The 13276-nt window shown below is 40.4% G+C and overlaps 2 protein-coding genes across 2 annotated transcripts; one reads left to right on the top strand and one right to left on the bottom strand.

The window, feature by feature from the left end:
* LOC109233636 (uncharacterized mitochondrial protein AtMg00810-like) lies at window positions 657-1202 on the top strand. The gene has a single exon (XM_019399514.1). The coding sequence runs from the start codon at window positions 657-659 to the stop codon at window positions 1200-1202; it is 546 nt and encodes a 181-aa protein (XP_019255059.1).
* Window positions 5117-5932, bottom strand: LOC109233627. The gene has a single exon (XM_019399509.1). The coding sequence runs from the start codon at window positions 5930-5932 to the stop codon at window positions 5117-5119; it is 816 nt and encodes a 271-aa protein (XP_019255054.1).

Raw genomic sequence — 13276 nt, 5'->3', positions numbered from 1 at the left:
TCAGCCCTGTCAAAACCAAAGACATTCAAAGAAGCCTCTACTGACCCAAAATGGATACAAGATATGCAACTAGGTAGCTGCTTTGGAAGACAATAATACATGGATCATTGTTGACTTGCCATCAGGTAAGGTGCCAATTGAATGCAAGTAGATCTTAAAAATTAAGTATAGAGCCTTAGGGGAGCTGGAGAGATATAAGACCTGTTTGGTTGCTAAAGGCTACAGTCAAAGAGAAGGTCTTGACTACACGAGTAGCCAAAATGGTGACAGTCAAGATTGTGGTAGCTCTTACTGAAGCTAAGCAATGGACTATCTATCAATGGATTTCCACAATGCTTTTCTTAATGGGGATTTACTAGAGGAGGTGTATATGCATGTCCTGAGGGATTTAGCAGCCAGGGGGAGTCCTTGAAGGTCTGCAAACTTCACAAATCCCTATATCGTCTTAAACAAGCACCTAGACAATGAAAAAAGTAGCTGATAGAGTCACTGCTGCATATGGGGTTCCAACAAAGTCACTATGGTTCTCGTTGTTTACAAGGAAAGCAGGTAGTGATCTAACAGTGATCATAGTTTATGTTGATGATCTACTCACTACAGGCAACAACAAATCTCTACTGAATCAAACCAGAAAAGATCTATAAAGTTAGTTCAAAATGAAGGATCTAGGTGAATTGAAGTTCTTCCTAGGCATTGAGTTTGTAAGGTTCAAGAAAGTGATTATGATGGGCCAAAGGAAGTATGCACTTGAACTCATCTCTAAGTCAGGCTTAGGGGGAGCAAGACCAGCAGGAACACCACTTAAAGTGAATCAGAAGCTAACTTCTGAAGAATATGATAGGTGTTTAAGAGGTGATGAGGAGCATGAAGATAAACTACTCAAAGATACAGGAGGGTATCAAAGACTAATGGGTAGACTTCTGTACCTAACCATGACAAGACCCGACTTAGCCTTTGTTGCACAAATGTTGAGTCAATATATGCACTGCCCAAAGGAGTCTCATATGGAAGCAGCATTTAAAGTAGTAAGATACCTAAAAGAAGTCCCAGGTTTAGGTCTGTTGATGCCTGCACAGAATACCAATATGCTAAGTGCTTATTGTGACTCAGACCGAGGAACATGTCTGCAAACCAGGAGGTTTGTAACAGGCTATTTGGTGAAGTTTGGAGATGCACTAATCTCTTGGAAGTCAAAGAAATAGGAGACAATTTCCAGAAGCTCAATTGAAGCTGAGTTCAGAAACATGGTTTCATGTGCAGCTAAAATAACTTGGCTTATTGGATTACTCAAAGAGCTTGGAATGGATGTGGAATTACCTGTGAAGCTTAAGTGTGACAGCAAGGCTGCAATCCAAATAGCAGCCAATCCATTTTTTCATGAAAGAACCAAGCATATAGACATTGACTGTCATTTCATAAGAGAAATGATTACACAAGAAATACTGAGAACTGAGCATGTTTCAACCAAAGAACAACTGGCTTATCTACTCACAAAAGGTCTAGGAAAACTCAACATGATTACTTGCAAGGCAGACTCGGAGTACAGAACTTGTTCAAGCCATTGGCTTGAGGGAGAGTGTTGAGAGTACTCAAATCTATCTAACTCTAGTTAGCTTAAGTAGAGTTAATGTTATTAGTGGTTAGGCAAGTAGTTATTTTTTTTTTAAATAATCCACTAGGCAGGATGCCTGTGGTTGATTTTCATATATATAAAACATAAAGTACAACAAAGGACGGGGGCATAGACCTGACCTCCGGAAAATATAGTACAAGGACACCTGACTATCCATCTAGGATGTTCAGATGAAACCTGTGAGCTATGGTGAGTTAGACCTATAATGGTGATCCAATTGACTGTCCAACAAGGATAGTCAATTGGATCCACAAAATCATGATTAAGAGAACCTAGGTCAACTATACAAAAAGTACAAGTAAGCCTAATTCTACCAAAGAGATGAGTTGGAAGTACATCTTCCATCTTCCATATACAACACATTCTACACCTAACAATATGTAGAAAATCCCTAAAGAAGGAGGCAAAAACATTGTGATAACTGAGGGAACCATCTTCAACTTTGCTTTGACATTGATACCAAAGAAAGCCAAGTTGAAGACAGCTTACAAAAAAGGTCCAAATAACTAGGCATGAGTGTTGATTCTGCCTGTAGATCCTGACAGAAAAGAGAGAGCACTGTCCTGCATTTATTTCCTTCAAATCTGCAGGTTGTGATATTGATTCATGATGACTGAAGTAGGTGATGAACTGGGTGATCTTCTGACACTGGAGTGTGGCTAGGTTTGAACCCATAGCCATGATCAGGATGAATCTGTGCCTGTGCAAAGGGGTAGCATTCAGAACTGAGTCCCTAAAAGTGATCAGCAGCACTGTTGTTGAGAGAATGGGTGACAGATGTTGGAGATTGAAGTGATGGTCTGTGTGGATGATTGGAGAGACTTGGAACAACTGACAAAATTCCAGCAGAATGAGCATTAAGCATGCTAATACCACTGTTTGGAAATTCATCAATTGAACAAGTGAGCTCCAAATACCTGCAAGAAACAACAAACATGTTAGTGAATAGGAGCTCAATCTCCAAGTTCTTGTGTCCACTGGAGATGAGTCTGGGGTAAGGGGAGCAATTGGGATCCCTGTCCTATCCTCTGATTGCATGTTCTTGTGTGGACTGCAATCAGTAGTATAGGTGCTCATGATGAGAAGTGGACCTTGAGTTGGAGGTCCATGACTGCAGGTATGGAATAACCTATAGTACTGGTGGAAATCTGCATCATCTACAGCTGGAGAAGTTGGTTTTTGCTGTAGATTTTTGGTGATGTTACTGAGTGAGAGGTGGGTGACCATCCATTTGTTTAGTTCTGGGAATATGAATATCAGTAATGTTGATATCACTTCCAAAAACCAGACCAACTGAGTGGGTAATGAGAGGTAAGAGGAACCTGCAGAATCAGAAAAAGATTCAGAGAATAACTGGGCAGTTTTGCCCAATTTTTTGTAACTGTTTTGTGTGAGAGGTTCATGAAGGTGTGTTTTGTGGAGTTGCCCAAGGAAGGGGGGCTCTTCTAGGTTCTGGTGGGTTCTAGGAGTCTTGAAATGAGAAGAAGAGAACAATTGGTTGGGTACAGGTCTGGGGAGGATGCATGCCTGCAGATGATGGATATCAGGAGGTCTTTAGTAGTATATGGTATAGAAAGGAGGTGTGATATGGTGGTAATGCATTGGAGGTTGACAGTCTAGAGGAGCATGTGTCAAACTCTGATATTTCATCAACTGGTTGAGAATATAATGAAAGAGACAACCTGCAAAAAACCAAACAAAGTTAGTGAAAATGTTGGCATTTCTGCCCTTATTTTCCTGACTTCTGTTCTTCTGTGTTTTCTGACTGATTGTCATCATGTTGCTGCTGCTGTGGGACTTGGTATCTTGGGCTAGCAAGGGTGGCCTTTTGTGTTGTTTAGTGGTTTCCATAAAAATTGGGAGTTTCAGAGGAGGATGTGAGGTGGGAAGATGACCCTAGTGGTCTCTTTATGTCTGAAGGCAGGGGTGCTTTGCTGGTCAAGGTATATCTGATCTCTGATGTGGGTTGGTAATTCCTGGAGGTTGGAGAAATGGGTTAGGGAGGTAAGATCATGACTGAGTTTTGAAAGGGAATCTGCAGGGAAGTTGGCTTCTCTAAAGGTGTGTGTGAAAATGATGTGCTCACATTGTTGTGCCAAGGTTCTGATCTTCTGGAGATGCATGTGTAATGACCATGGGGATTCAGAGTTGATGGTCAACCACATGATGAGGAGCTTAGAATCAGTTTCAAGATGAATTTTAGAGTATTCATTTTCAAGGCACCATTGGATCCCAATATATGTTGCCTCAGTTTCTGCTAAGTTATTGGAGCCTTCTCCCAGAGGGCTGGCAATTGCATGGATAAGTTGGCCCTGATGGTCCCTGATAGCAACTCCTGCCCCTATTTTCCCTGGATTAGAAAGGGCACTACCATCAGAATTGATCTTGACATAGCCGGTGTCTGGTTTGGACCATATAACCTGCAGCACTTAGATGTGGTGTTCAAGGTTTTCAGATGCAGAGTATATGTCCAGCCAGTTGGTTGGCCATTTGCTTTGAGGAGAAGGATTGCATCTGAAGTAATGGAGAACAGGGTTCTAGTGGTGGATGATGCTTTCCCCCCATATTTGGTGGCACACCTATTCTTCCATAGGTTCCAGCATATGATGATTGGTATGGTATCTAACAGGAGCTTCTGTACTGCATTCTTCCTGTGTTGCACCTACCACTTCATGAGAATGGTTCTTAGAGGACAACTGGGGGAACTGATACCCACTGGACCATTAAAATGCTTCCAAATATTCCTTGCAAAGTGCCCAGAACTAAAAATGTGCTCTGCTGTTTCAGAAGCAGGTTTGATTCAACATACACACTTGTTAACACTTGGAGGCCCAAACCTTGCAGTTCTATCATCAGTAGGAAGTTTATGTCTCAGAGCCCTCCATAGACAGAAGGACCATTTGAAGGGGATATGTTTGTGCCAAGTCATTTTATTGGTTAGGAGAACCTGTTTCTTTTTCCTTAACACAGACCAAGCAGAAGCACAAGAGAAAGTGCCAGAGTTGGTAGGGGTCCAGATTGTCTTATCACAGAGGTGAGGGTTGAAGTGGATCTGTGTTTGGAGGATTTGGGGTATCATGTGGGTGGGGACTATGTGATTGAGCTTTTGAATATCCCATTGGCCATTAGTCCAGAAGGTAGAAACTGTGACCTTGCCAGGTCTACCTCCTCCATCCCTGAACCTGGCAAGGTGCCCTATACCCATCCAGTTATCCCACCAAAAGGAAGCATTTCCTGAATGTAGCCTCCAATGAATGTTGTTTTCAGCTTCCTTCTTGTTGATCATCATTCTCCTCCAAGTTTGGGACTGACCAGAGTTCCATTTTTTGGATATGGGATGGGATCTCTTGCAGTATTTGGCTAGGAGGAATTCACTCCATAATGTCTGCTTTGTTCTAAATAACCATCATTGCTTGTATTCCATGGCTTTGCAGACGTCTTTAGTTAATCTTAAATCTATGCCCCCTTCCTCATTTGGTTGACCTAATTTGTGCCATGAAGCCCAGTGATATTTGTTCCTGTCCTTGTCATTCCCCAGAAAAAATTAGCAGCAAGTTTCTCAATTTGTCTAAGCACAGTTTTAGGGGGTGAGACAGTAGACAGCAGGTGTATTGGTAATGACTGCGGAACATGCCTAATCAAAGTCACTCTGCCACCATAAGAAAGGAGCTTACCATGCCAACCTCTAATTCTACTGACAACTTTGGAGATTAGGCCATTGAAGTGGACAATTCTTTTCCTGCCAGTGTATAAAGGACACCCCAAGTATGTGATAGGAGAATCCTTTACAGAATCCTTTCTAGTAAAGCCTGTAACTTGCTGAATTCTCCTATTGCTATGTTGAAAGGCAGAGGGTGCTGTCATGAAATGACTCTTCTTTTTGTTGATTTGCTGCCCAGAAATTTGCTCATAATCCTGAAGGATCTTCATAATCTTTGTCAAAGAGGTTCTACATCCAGATGTAAAAATAATCACATCATCAGCAAAACTCAGGTGAGTAACTTGAGGACCTCTCTTCTCCATATAGAACCCATTGAAGAATTGATCATGAGAGAGGTTATTAAGCATTCTTGACAGCAGTTCAGCACCTAGGATGAAGAGAGATGGAGACAATGGATCCCCCTGTTTAAGACCCCTTGTTGAATGGAAGAAACCACACCTAGTACCATTAACAATCACAGAGTACCAGTCATTGGACAAAGTTCTCCACACCATATCAATGATCTTTTCACTGAATCCCGGTCTTCTCATCATGATGCAAGTGAATGACCAAGAGACCCTATCATAGGCTTTTGCCATATCAAGCTTGATCACTACCTTTGCCACCAACATTGGGCTTCTTAATGCCTTGAACAATCTCCTGTGCCAACATAATGTTTTCAGAAATACTTCTACCTTTGATAAATCCAGTTTGGTTAGGAGAGATGATTTTTGGGAGGATAGGTGCAATTCTGGAGCAGATAATTTTGGAAATGATTTTGTTGAGGAAGTTACTCAGGCTTATGGGTCTGAATTCAGAAAGGTTGTTAGGGGATTCAACCTTAGGAAAGAGGACCAGACAAGCTTGGGTCATGAATCTAGGCGTGGACTGACCACAAAAGAAGGCATTCACCACATTGAAAAGATCATCTTTGATTATCTCCCAACAGTGCTGAAAAAACTTCCCATTGAGACCATCAGGACCTGCTGCACTAGTAGGACTCATGGAAAAAACAGTGTGCTTAATTTCTTCCATTGTTGGATCCTTATTGAGATTGGCATTATCTTCTTCTGTGATTAAAGCAGGGATACAGGATAGTAGGTCTTCTCTAATTGTACCTCCAGGATCAGAGAATAGATCTTGAAAGTGCTCACATGCAGCTTCACCAATAGCCTTGTCACCATATATCCAATCCCCATCTTCATTTTTAACTTTGTGGATGTAGAGTTTTCTCATTCTACCTCTAATTAAACTATGGAAGTATTTAGAGTTAGCATCCCCATCCTTGAACCATTGCAATTGAGTTTTCTGCTTCAAGAGTGCTTCTTCAACTTTCAAGAACTTTATATCTTGGGCAGTGAGTTCATGAGCAATTGTTCTGCCAGATTCCTTGTTAGATTGAGACCATGTTTCCTCATCCTTTCAAACCTTTTCTTCAAACTCTTTGGTTCTCTGGAAGATATCACCATAAACTTGTCTAGACCACTTGGAAAGGGTTGTACATAGAGCTTTGATTTTCTGGTGAAAGATCCACATGGGATGGCCGGAAACTTGCCTATTCCACACCTCTTGGACTAAAGGTAAGAATGAATCCTCTTCAGTCCAGCAGTTTAGGAACTTGAAATACTTGATAGCACTATCAGGCCTTATGTGCAATTCCATGAGGAGAGGGGAATGATCTAAACCTGTTGATGCCAAGTGAGTGATGGCAGTAGCAGGGTAGGATGCCAGCCAACTATCATTAGCCATGCCTCTGTCAAGTCTCTTCCATACAATAGAGCAAGGGCCTCCACCATTAGACCAAGTGTACATAGGTCCATAGTAACCAAGGTCAGTAAGTCCACAATCTTCTCTCATATTTAGAAACTCCAGGCTTTTGTTGATCTGGTAAGGAATACCACCAACTTTCTCATCAATGGAGGCAATGACATTAAAGTCCCCAATGACACACCAAGGAGAAGCTAAGGAAGCAGCTTTGGTTCTCAAGGTGTCCCACAGAGGTCTTCTCAGAACTGGTTTACATTTGGCATATATGATGGTGAGGAGGATAGGATCTGTAGCCTCAACATGACTCAACTGAATAGTGAGTTGTTGGTCATCATGATCAAGGATAGTGCCATTGCAATCTTGGTCCCAGAATACCCAGATTTTGTTGTTAGAATTTGAAGCTGCATTTTGCATGGACATTTGGATTTTGTAGTGGTTAATGTGGGAGGTATCAAGAAATGGTTCAAGAACAGCTATGAATGAGATTTTGTGGATTTGTTTCAATGTTTTGAGTCTCTCTATGGCACCAGAGGTTCTAATACCTCTAACATTCCATATGAGTGTGCTAATCATTAAAACAAGGAGGGTTTTTTGGGCTTTGGTGGTGCAGTAGTGTTTCCAGCTGCCCTGCTTCTTGTGAGTCTTGGTGCTGGGTTATAGGTTCTGGGGGATAGGTTCTGAGCATCTATGACTTCTTGAGATTGATATTGGCCATTGACTGCAGTTACAAGGAGGTCATAATGCCTGTCATCATCAGAGGCTTCATCAGATGCTTCTTGTTCTTCTTCTATTCCCCCACTCATTTCATCTTCTGATTGAATGGGTCTGTATTCATCAAATTCTGGGGAGAATTTATTTGAAGGACAGTCTTCTAAAGGGGTGGCTGCAAGGGTGGCAGAGTCTCGTTGGATGATTGGGCTAGTTGAGGTTCTGCTTTGAACATTAGTATCCAAGAGAGGCTGAGCCAATGAAGGATCTGTGCCAGGGTCCTTGTAGACTAAGGATTTATCAGCAGAAGCTTGAGCAGGACTCCTTGGCATGGTAGAAACTGGGCATTGGAATTTGGAGTTATCTGGTGGCTCATTAATACTGATTCCAGAATTTTTCCTTCTCATAGCTTGCCTTTTTTCTGACTTGGTTTATTTCTGGATTTGGGAGGTTGAAGGCTGAAGTCTGATACAGCATGAGCCTTGCCCTTGGCCAGCCTTCTTAATTCAGAATTTTGTTTGTCAGGGAGATCTTCTTCAGAACTGAGAGCCTCACATTCCCTTTCCTCATGAAGGGTCTGATCAGAAATAGTAATGGTATTGAGTTTAGTGGTAGCAAGGGTATTGAGGTCCATCCTATGGTCATCACATTGTGCAGAAACACACTCATGCAGAACATGAGGAACACCCTCCCCCTTTGGAACCCCTTCCTGCCTATCAATAGGGCTCTCCAGACCATTCACCTTTCCCCCATCAACTACATTAACAGCAGAAACAGGGGGAACAGGGGGATTGGGAATATTCTGAGCAACAGAATCAGCAGGAATAATATTAGGGGGGACATTGGGATTGGGTTGATTCTGAGCCACAGAATCATCACTCCTCTCCAGTTGAGCTGGAGGATTGATAGAGGGAATACCTGATGATTGAGGAGCCAGTTGTTGTGAATCATTTGGAATGACTTGTTGCTGATGCTGGGTAGGAACTTGTTTGGGAATGTAAACCTGTTGTTGTCTTTTGGCCTGTGTAGTACCTTTGAAATTCTTTTTCTTTTGGGTTTGCCATTCTTCCTTTGATATCTCAGCTACTGCACTTTGGTGTTCTGCTCCCTCTTGGTGTTCAGCTTGCTTGTTGGCCATCCTTTGATCTTGTGAGTTGACCTTTGGGTTTTCTGCCTGTTCTTTCCTTTGGTTCTTACTTGGTCCTGTTTGTTCTGTTTGCACTGGTGTTACTTTGGATGTACCAGGTGTGTCTTTGTTTTGAGCCTTCGAGTTGCCTGCTTTGATTCCCTCCTCTTTTCTCTTCTTTTTCTCTTCATCAAGGGTTCTAATCTCACATGTGAATTCTGAATGACCAAGGTGTCTGCAGTATGTACAGTAGGCAGGGACACTGTCATACTGGACCTCCAACCATTCCCCATCTCCATTCTCATCCTCCTCCTCATCATATCCCAACCAGACATGGTGAGGCCTTTCTTTAGTAAGATCAATTTGGATTTTTACCTTGGCTACACTCCCCCTAGTTTTCTGAAAGGAAGCTAGATCCAGGTAAAGGGCTTTGCCAATCGGTGACAGTAAAGGAGTAAGGATTTCCATGTAGTATAAGTGCCAGGGTAGTTCAGGAATAACAACCCATATGGGCACTATAGGTGAGTCCTCATTGGGTTTGAATGCAGGGGTCCAAGCTTCCAGCTCCATCAATTGACCTTGGATGTACATATGTTGTTTTGCCCATACAGTGGAATGATCAAACTCACTGTCCAGGTCAATATAGACTGTTTTGGCATTGAAGTGAGCAATCTTGACCCCCCCCCCCTCTAAGTTCAGTTTGGGTGATGAAGCTTTTCCTGATGATTTCCATTCTAGGCATAGTGTTTGAAAACTTGCCCACTATTGTGAATTTGCACCTGTCTGCAAATCTGATCATATAATCCTCCTTTTTGAAAACTACTGCTGGTTGGCCTTGTTTGGTGGTTATTTTTGGTGGGGTGAAAGAGATTGGTTTTATCTCAGCTTCATGTCTTGCTCTAAGTCTATTGACAAAGGAGTGAGTGATTGTAGGGGGTGGTGGTGGTGTGGTGCCTGGTGGAGTATTTTTGTTAGGATTAGTACTGGTTTGAGCAGGTGGTGTGTTATTGTTTAGTGGTGGTTTGTTTGGCTTTTTGGTGTTGTTTGGTTTATCAAAGTTAGAGGACACTTTAAGAGGAGCATTTGTGTTTTGGTGGAGGTTGCTGTTGGTTGGTAAATTTGTTGCTGAAGCAACTCCTATACCAGTCAGTACTAGCTATAGGAGCTGTAGTAGAATCCTGCAGAGGTAGGAGATTACCTTGGGAATTGGCTTGAGAGGATTGGCACACATTTGGAGTTTCAGTTAAAACACCAGCATTGTGGATAGGATCACTGGTCACAGAGGGAATTGCAGAACTGATCTTCTGAATATTTGAGGAGATTGGATCATTAATAAGAGAAACACCTGCTTGAGAGACAATCTCCTGAGGTGCAAAAAGAGATTGGCATTGGTTTTGAGCCGCAATTATCCCCGGAGCACCATGTCCAGCCAAGTGGTGAAGTTCTGAACTTTTTCGGTGATCATGGTGATCTCTTCCCGCGTTTGATTGGCATGAAATTGTGCAGACATGTTCTTTAGGACATGCAGAAACATGTTGAATTGGTTGCAGCCTTCCAATTGATCCAGGACTGTGAGAGTCATTTGGTTGAACCCCTGAAGAAGGTGAGCTGCCTGGGATCGACGATTGCAAAATTGGCACAATTGGTTGATACCCAGGTGAAATTGATGGTTCCAATCCGTCATTCTCATCATGATGAATCTTTTGGTACCTTTCTTTTTCAATTTGACCGCCTGTAGCATGTTGCGTCAACAATTCTGACTCACCAGAGATTTTCATTTCATTGGAGAAGACGATTCCCACGGTGGAATTGTCTGAAAATTGGTGGGGAGGTACGCCTTGATGTGGGGAACAATCTCCATGTTTTAGTATTTGAAGAGGAAGGCCAGAATTTGCTTTGGAAATGTTCGAAGCTCCCAGGCGATTTTTATGAACAGTGATCCCTTCACTGTTTTGAAGATCTGTTCTAGCAGGGGAGTTGTTCTGAGGAGAGGTTTGTTGGAGGTGGTGCGCGATTGGATTCCGCATCTTTTGGTGGTGGTCCGACGGTTTTCCACCGGTGAACGACGGCGCTGTGGCCATATCGCCACTGCCGTGCTACTGTAGCTCGTTGTCGCCTGTACGGAGAGGATTTTGAAAAATTGCAGCGTGAAGGGATCTTTTCACAAATAGTAGTTAGTTAGTTATGTAATGTGTATAAATAGAACAGTAGAAGAAGAAGTAGTTTGTACAGTACCATTCTTTCTCAATTAATAACAGAATCTGTATTCTCTTCTTTCAACTGTCTTCTCGAAGCTTCCTTCTCTTCTTCATCTGAGCTTCATCTTCCATAGTCATGGAATTTAACAAATTTCAACACATGAGGTAGATACTAGTGAATTGAATATAATCTAGTAGATCACTGAAACTATTCCAAAATCACTCCAAAATATAAACTATTTAAATCAAAATAAACTTAATACTTCAAGTTATGACTCATAAGTCACCTGGCTTCCTTATTTGTTAATGACTTTAATTTTTGTATATAGATAGTGTGAAACATCATCAATATATTTTAATATGTTTTAAAGCAAGTTACTCGTCTTATTTTTCATGTATTTAACCTCACTTTTTATGACACAATTTCTTGTAGTGCTTCTTTAATTATAGTATAAAAAAAAACTTTTTACACTATCAAGGTAGAAGTTAAACTTTTTAATTTTATTTGGAATACAATTCATCGGTACAGTTATGTTCCGAGGTTCATCACATTAGTATATCTCGTGGTGGCGGAGTCAGGATTTTTGCTAAGGGGGTTCAGAAAAAATGTTAGAAAAGATTGTAGCTTTTGAACCCCCTTGACCGCTAAGCTATGCTTTTGATCTGTGTTAGGGGGATTCAAAACATAATATATATAGATAAAAAAACAGATTTACCTTATATACATACAATGTACTTTTTCAGCAAGGGGGTCCGCCCCTAAATCCGCCCCCGGGTATATCGTTTAGAAAAGAAAAGACTATTAGCATCAAAATGATCTAATGGACCGCAAAATTAGATACAGTAATTAGGTAGTAGTATGACCGATTCAACTTAACTGAGCATAGGTCACAGTTGATCGAAAATCTTGACCTTGACAGTTGCTAATGAAGGTTGAAACTGTTCACAGATTCTATAGACTAATGGTAGAAACTCTTTCAATGTTAATTTGGAAAATCCACCTTTGAAACTTCAACCTTATGATAATTAGGGGTGTACAAAGAAAATCGATAAACCGCATCAATTCGATAATTTGAGTCAAACAGGAAAAACACTTGATTGTGGTTTGATACTTTGATTTGATTTGGTTTGATATTGAAAAAAAATCCGACCAAAATTGGTTTGGTTTGGTTTTAACTTTAAAAAGTCAAACCGAAACTAACCAACCTAATAGTACGTTTATACAATTTTTAAAAAATATTGTGTGTGTGTGTGTGTGTATATATATATTGTAATGTAAGTTATAAATATTTTTAAAATTATTTTTTTTCAGTTCTTTTAACGTATTATTTCAAATATGTACTTAACATTCTTGAATCGTAAACAAATTTAATAGCCCGTAAATACTAATGCTAACAAAAGAAATTCAATTCAACACTAGGAATGACGATAGTGTTGGACATCTATTTTTTTAGTTTCACATTAATTTATAATGAAAATGCATAACTTAGTTTATCTTTTTTGTTAGTGCGTAGTTATGTAATTAATAGTACTTATTAGCTATACTTATGTTAGCATGACTTGTATAATATTTGTAGATTATGTTACTTTTTATTATGGCTTATTAATTAATAATATTTGCTTTATGAAAATTTATTATCCTTGTTATTTGATATTTTAGCATAATGCTATGACTTATCTCATATTATTGTGTTTTTCTTGAAAAAGAAACTATAGAGTTGTATCTTACTAGGACTAAAGAAATATTTAGAGCACAAGTTACATATCTTGTGCTAAGAAGACTTTAACGGAAACAAACCAAAAAACCCGAAAAACGCCAAAATTAAAAAATGCGACTTTGTTGGTTTAGTTTGGTATATAGATTTTAAAATCCAATACCATTAATTTGATTTGGTAATTAAAAAATTTGAACCAACCTAACCTATGTACAATGATAATTAAGCAGTTAAAACCAAAACCTTGTAAAGAAAATTGATGTCAGTGTCGAGAATATACCCCACAGTCATGACAGCAGTGGCCACAAACGCGTCATTCTTAGTCTAGGAAAGACTTGAAGTCTTGACACTTTTAGTGATAAGTCTTTCTTCTTAGGTTTTTTCTTATGTTATAAATATATCACTTGGTATAGTATGGCTAAGTATAAT

This window comes from Nicotiana attenuata, chromosome 1, assembly GCF_001879085.1.
Source record: "Nicotiana attenuata strain UT chromosome 1, NIATTr2, whole genome shotgun sequence".
NCBI lineage: Eukaryota > Viridiplantae > Streptophyta > Magnoliopsida > Solanales > Solanaceae > Nicotiana > Nicotiana attenuata.
This window is presented reverse-complemented; position numbering and strand designations above follow the sequence as displayed.

Bases quoted from the DNA above. Each gene is read 5' to 3' on its own strand.
- LOC109233636 (XM_019399514.1), top strand. From the start codon at position 657: ATGAAGGATCTAGGTGAATTGAAGTTCTTCCTAGGCATTGAGTTTGTA.
- LOC109233627 (XM_019399509.1), bottom strand. From the start codon at position 5,932: ATGGCAAAAGCCTATGATAGGGTCTCTTGGTCATTCACTTGCATCATG.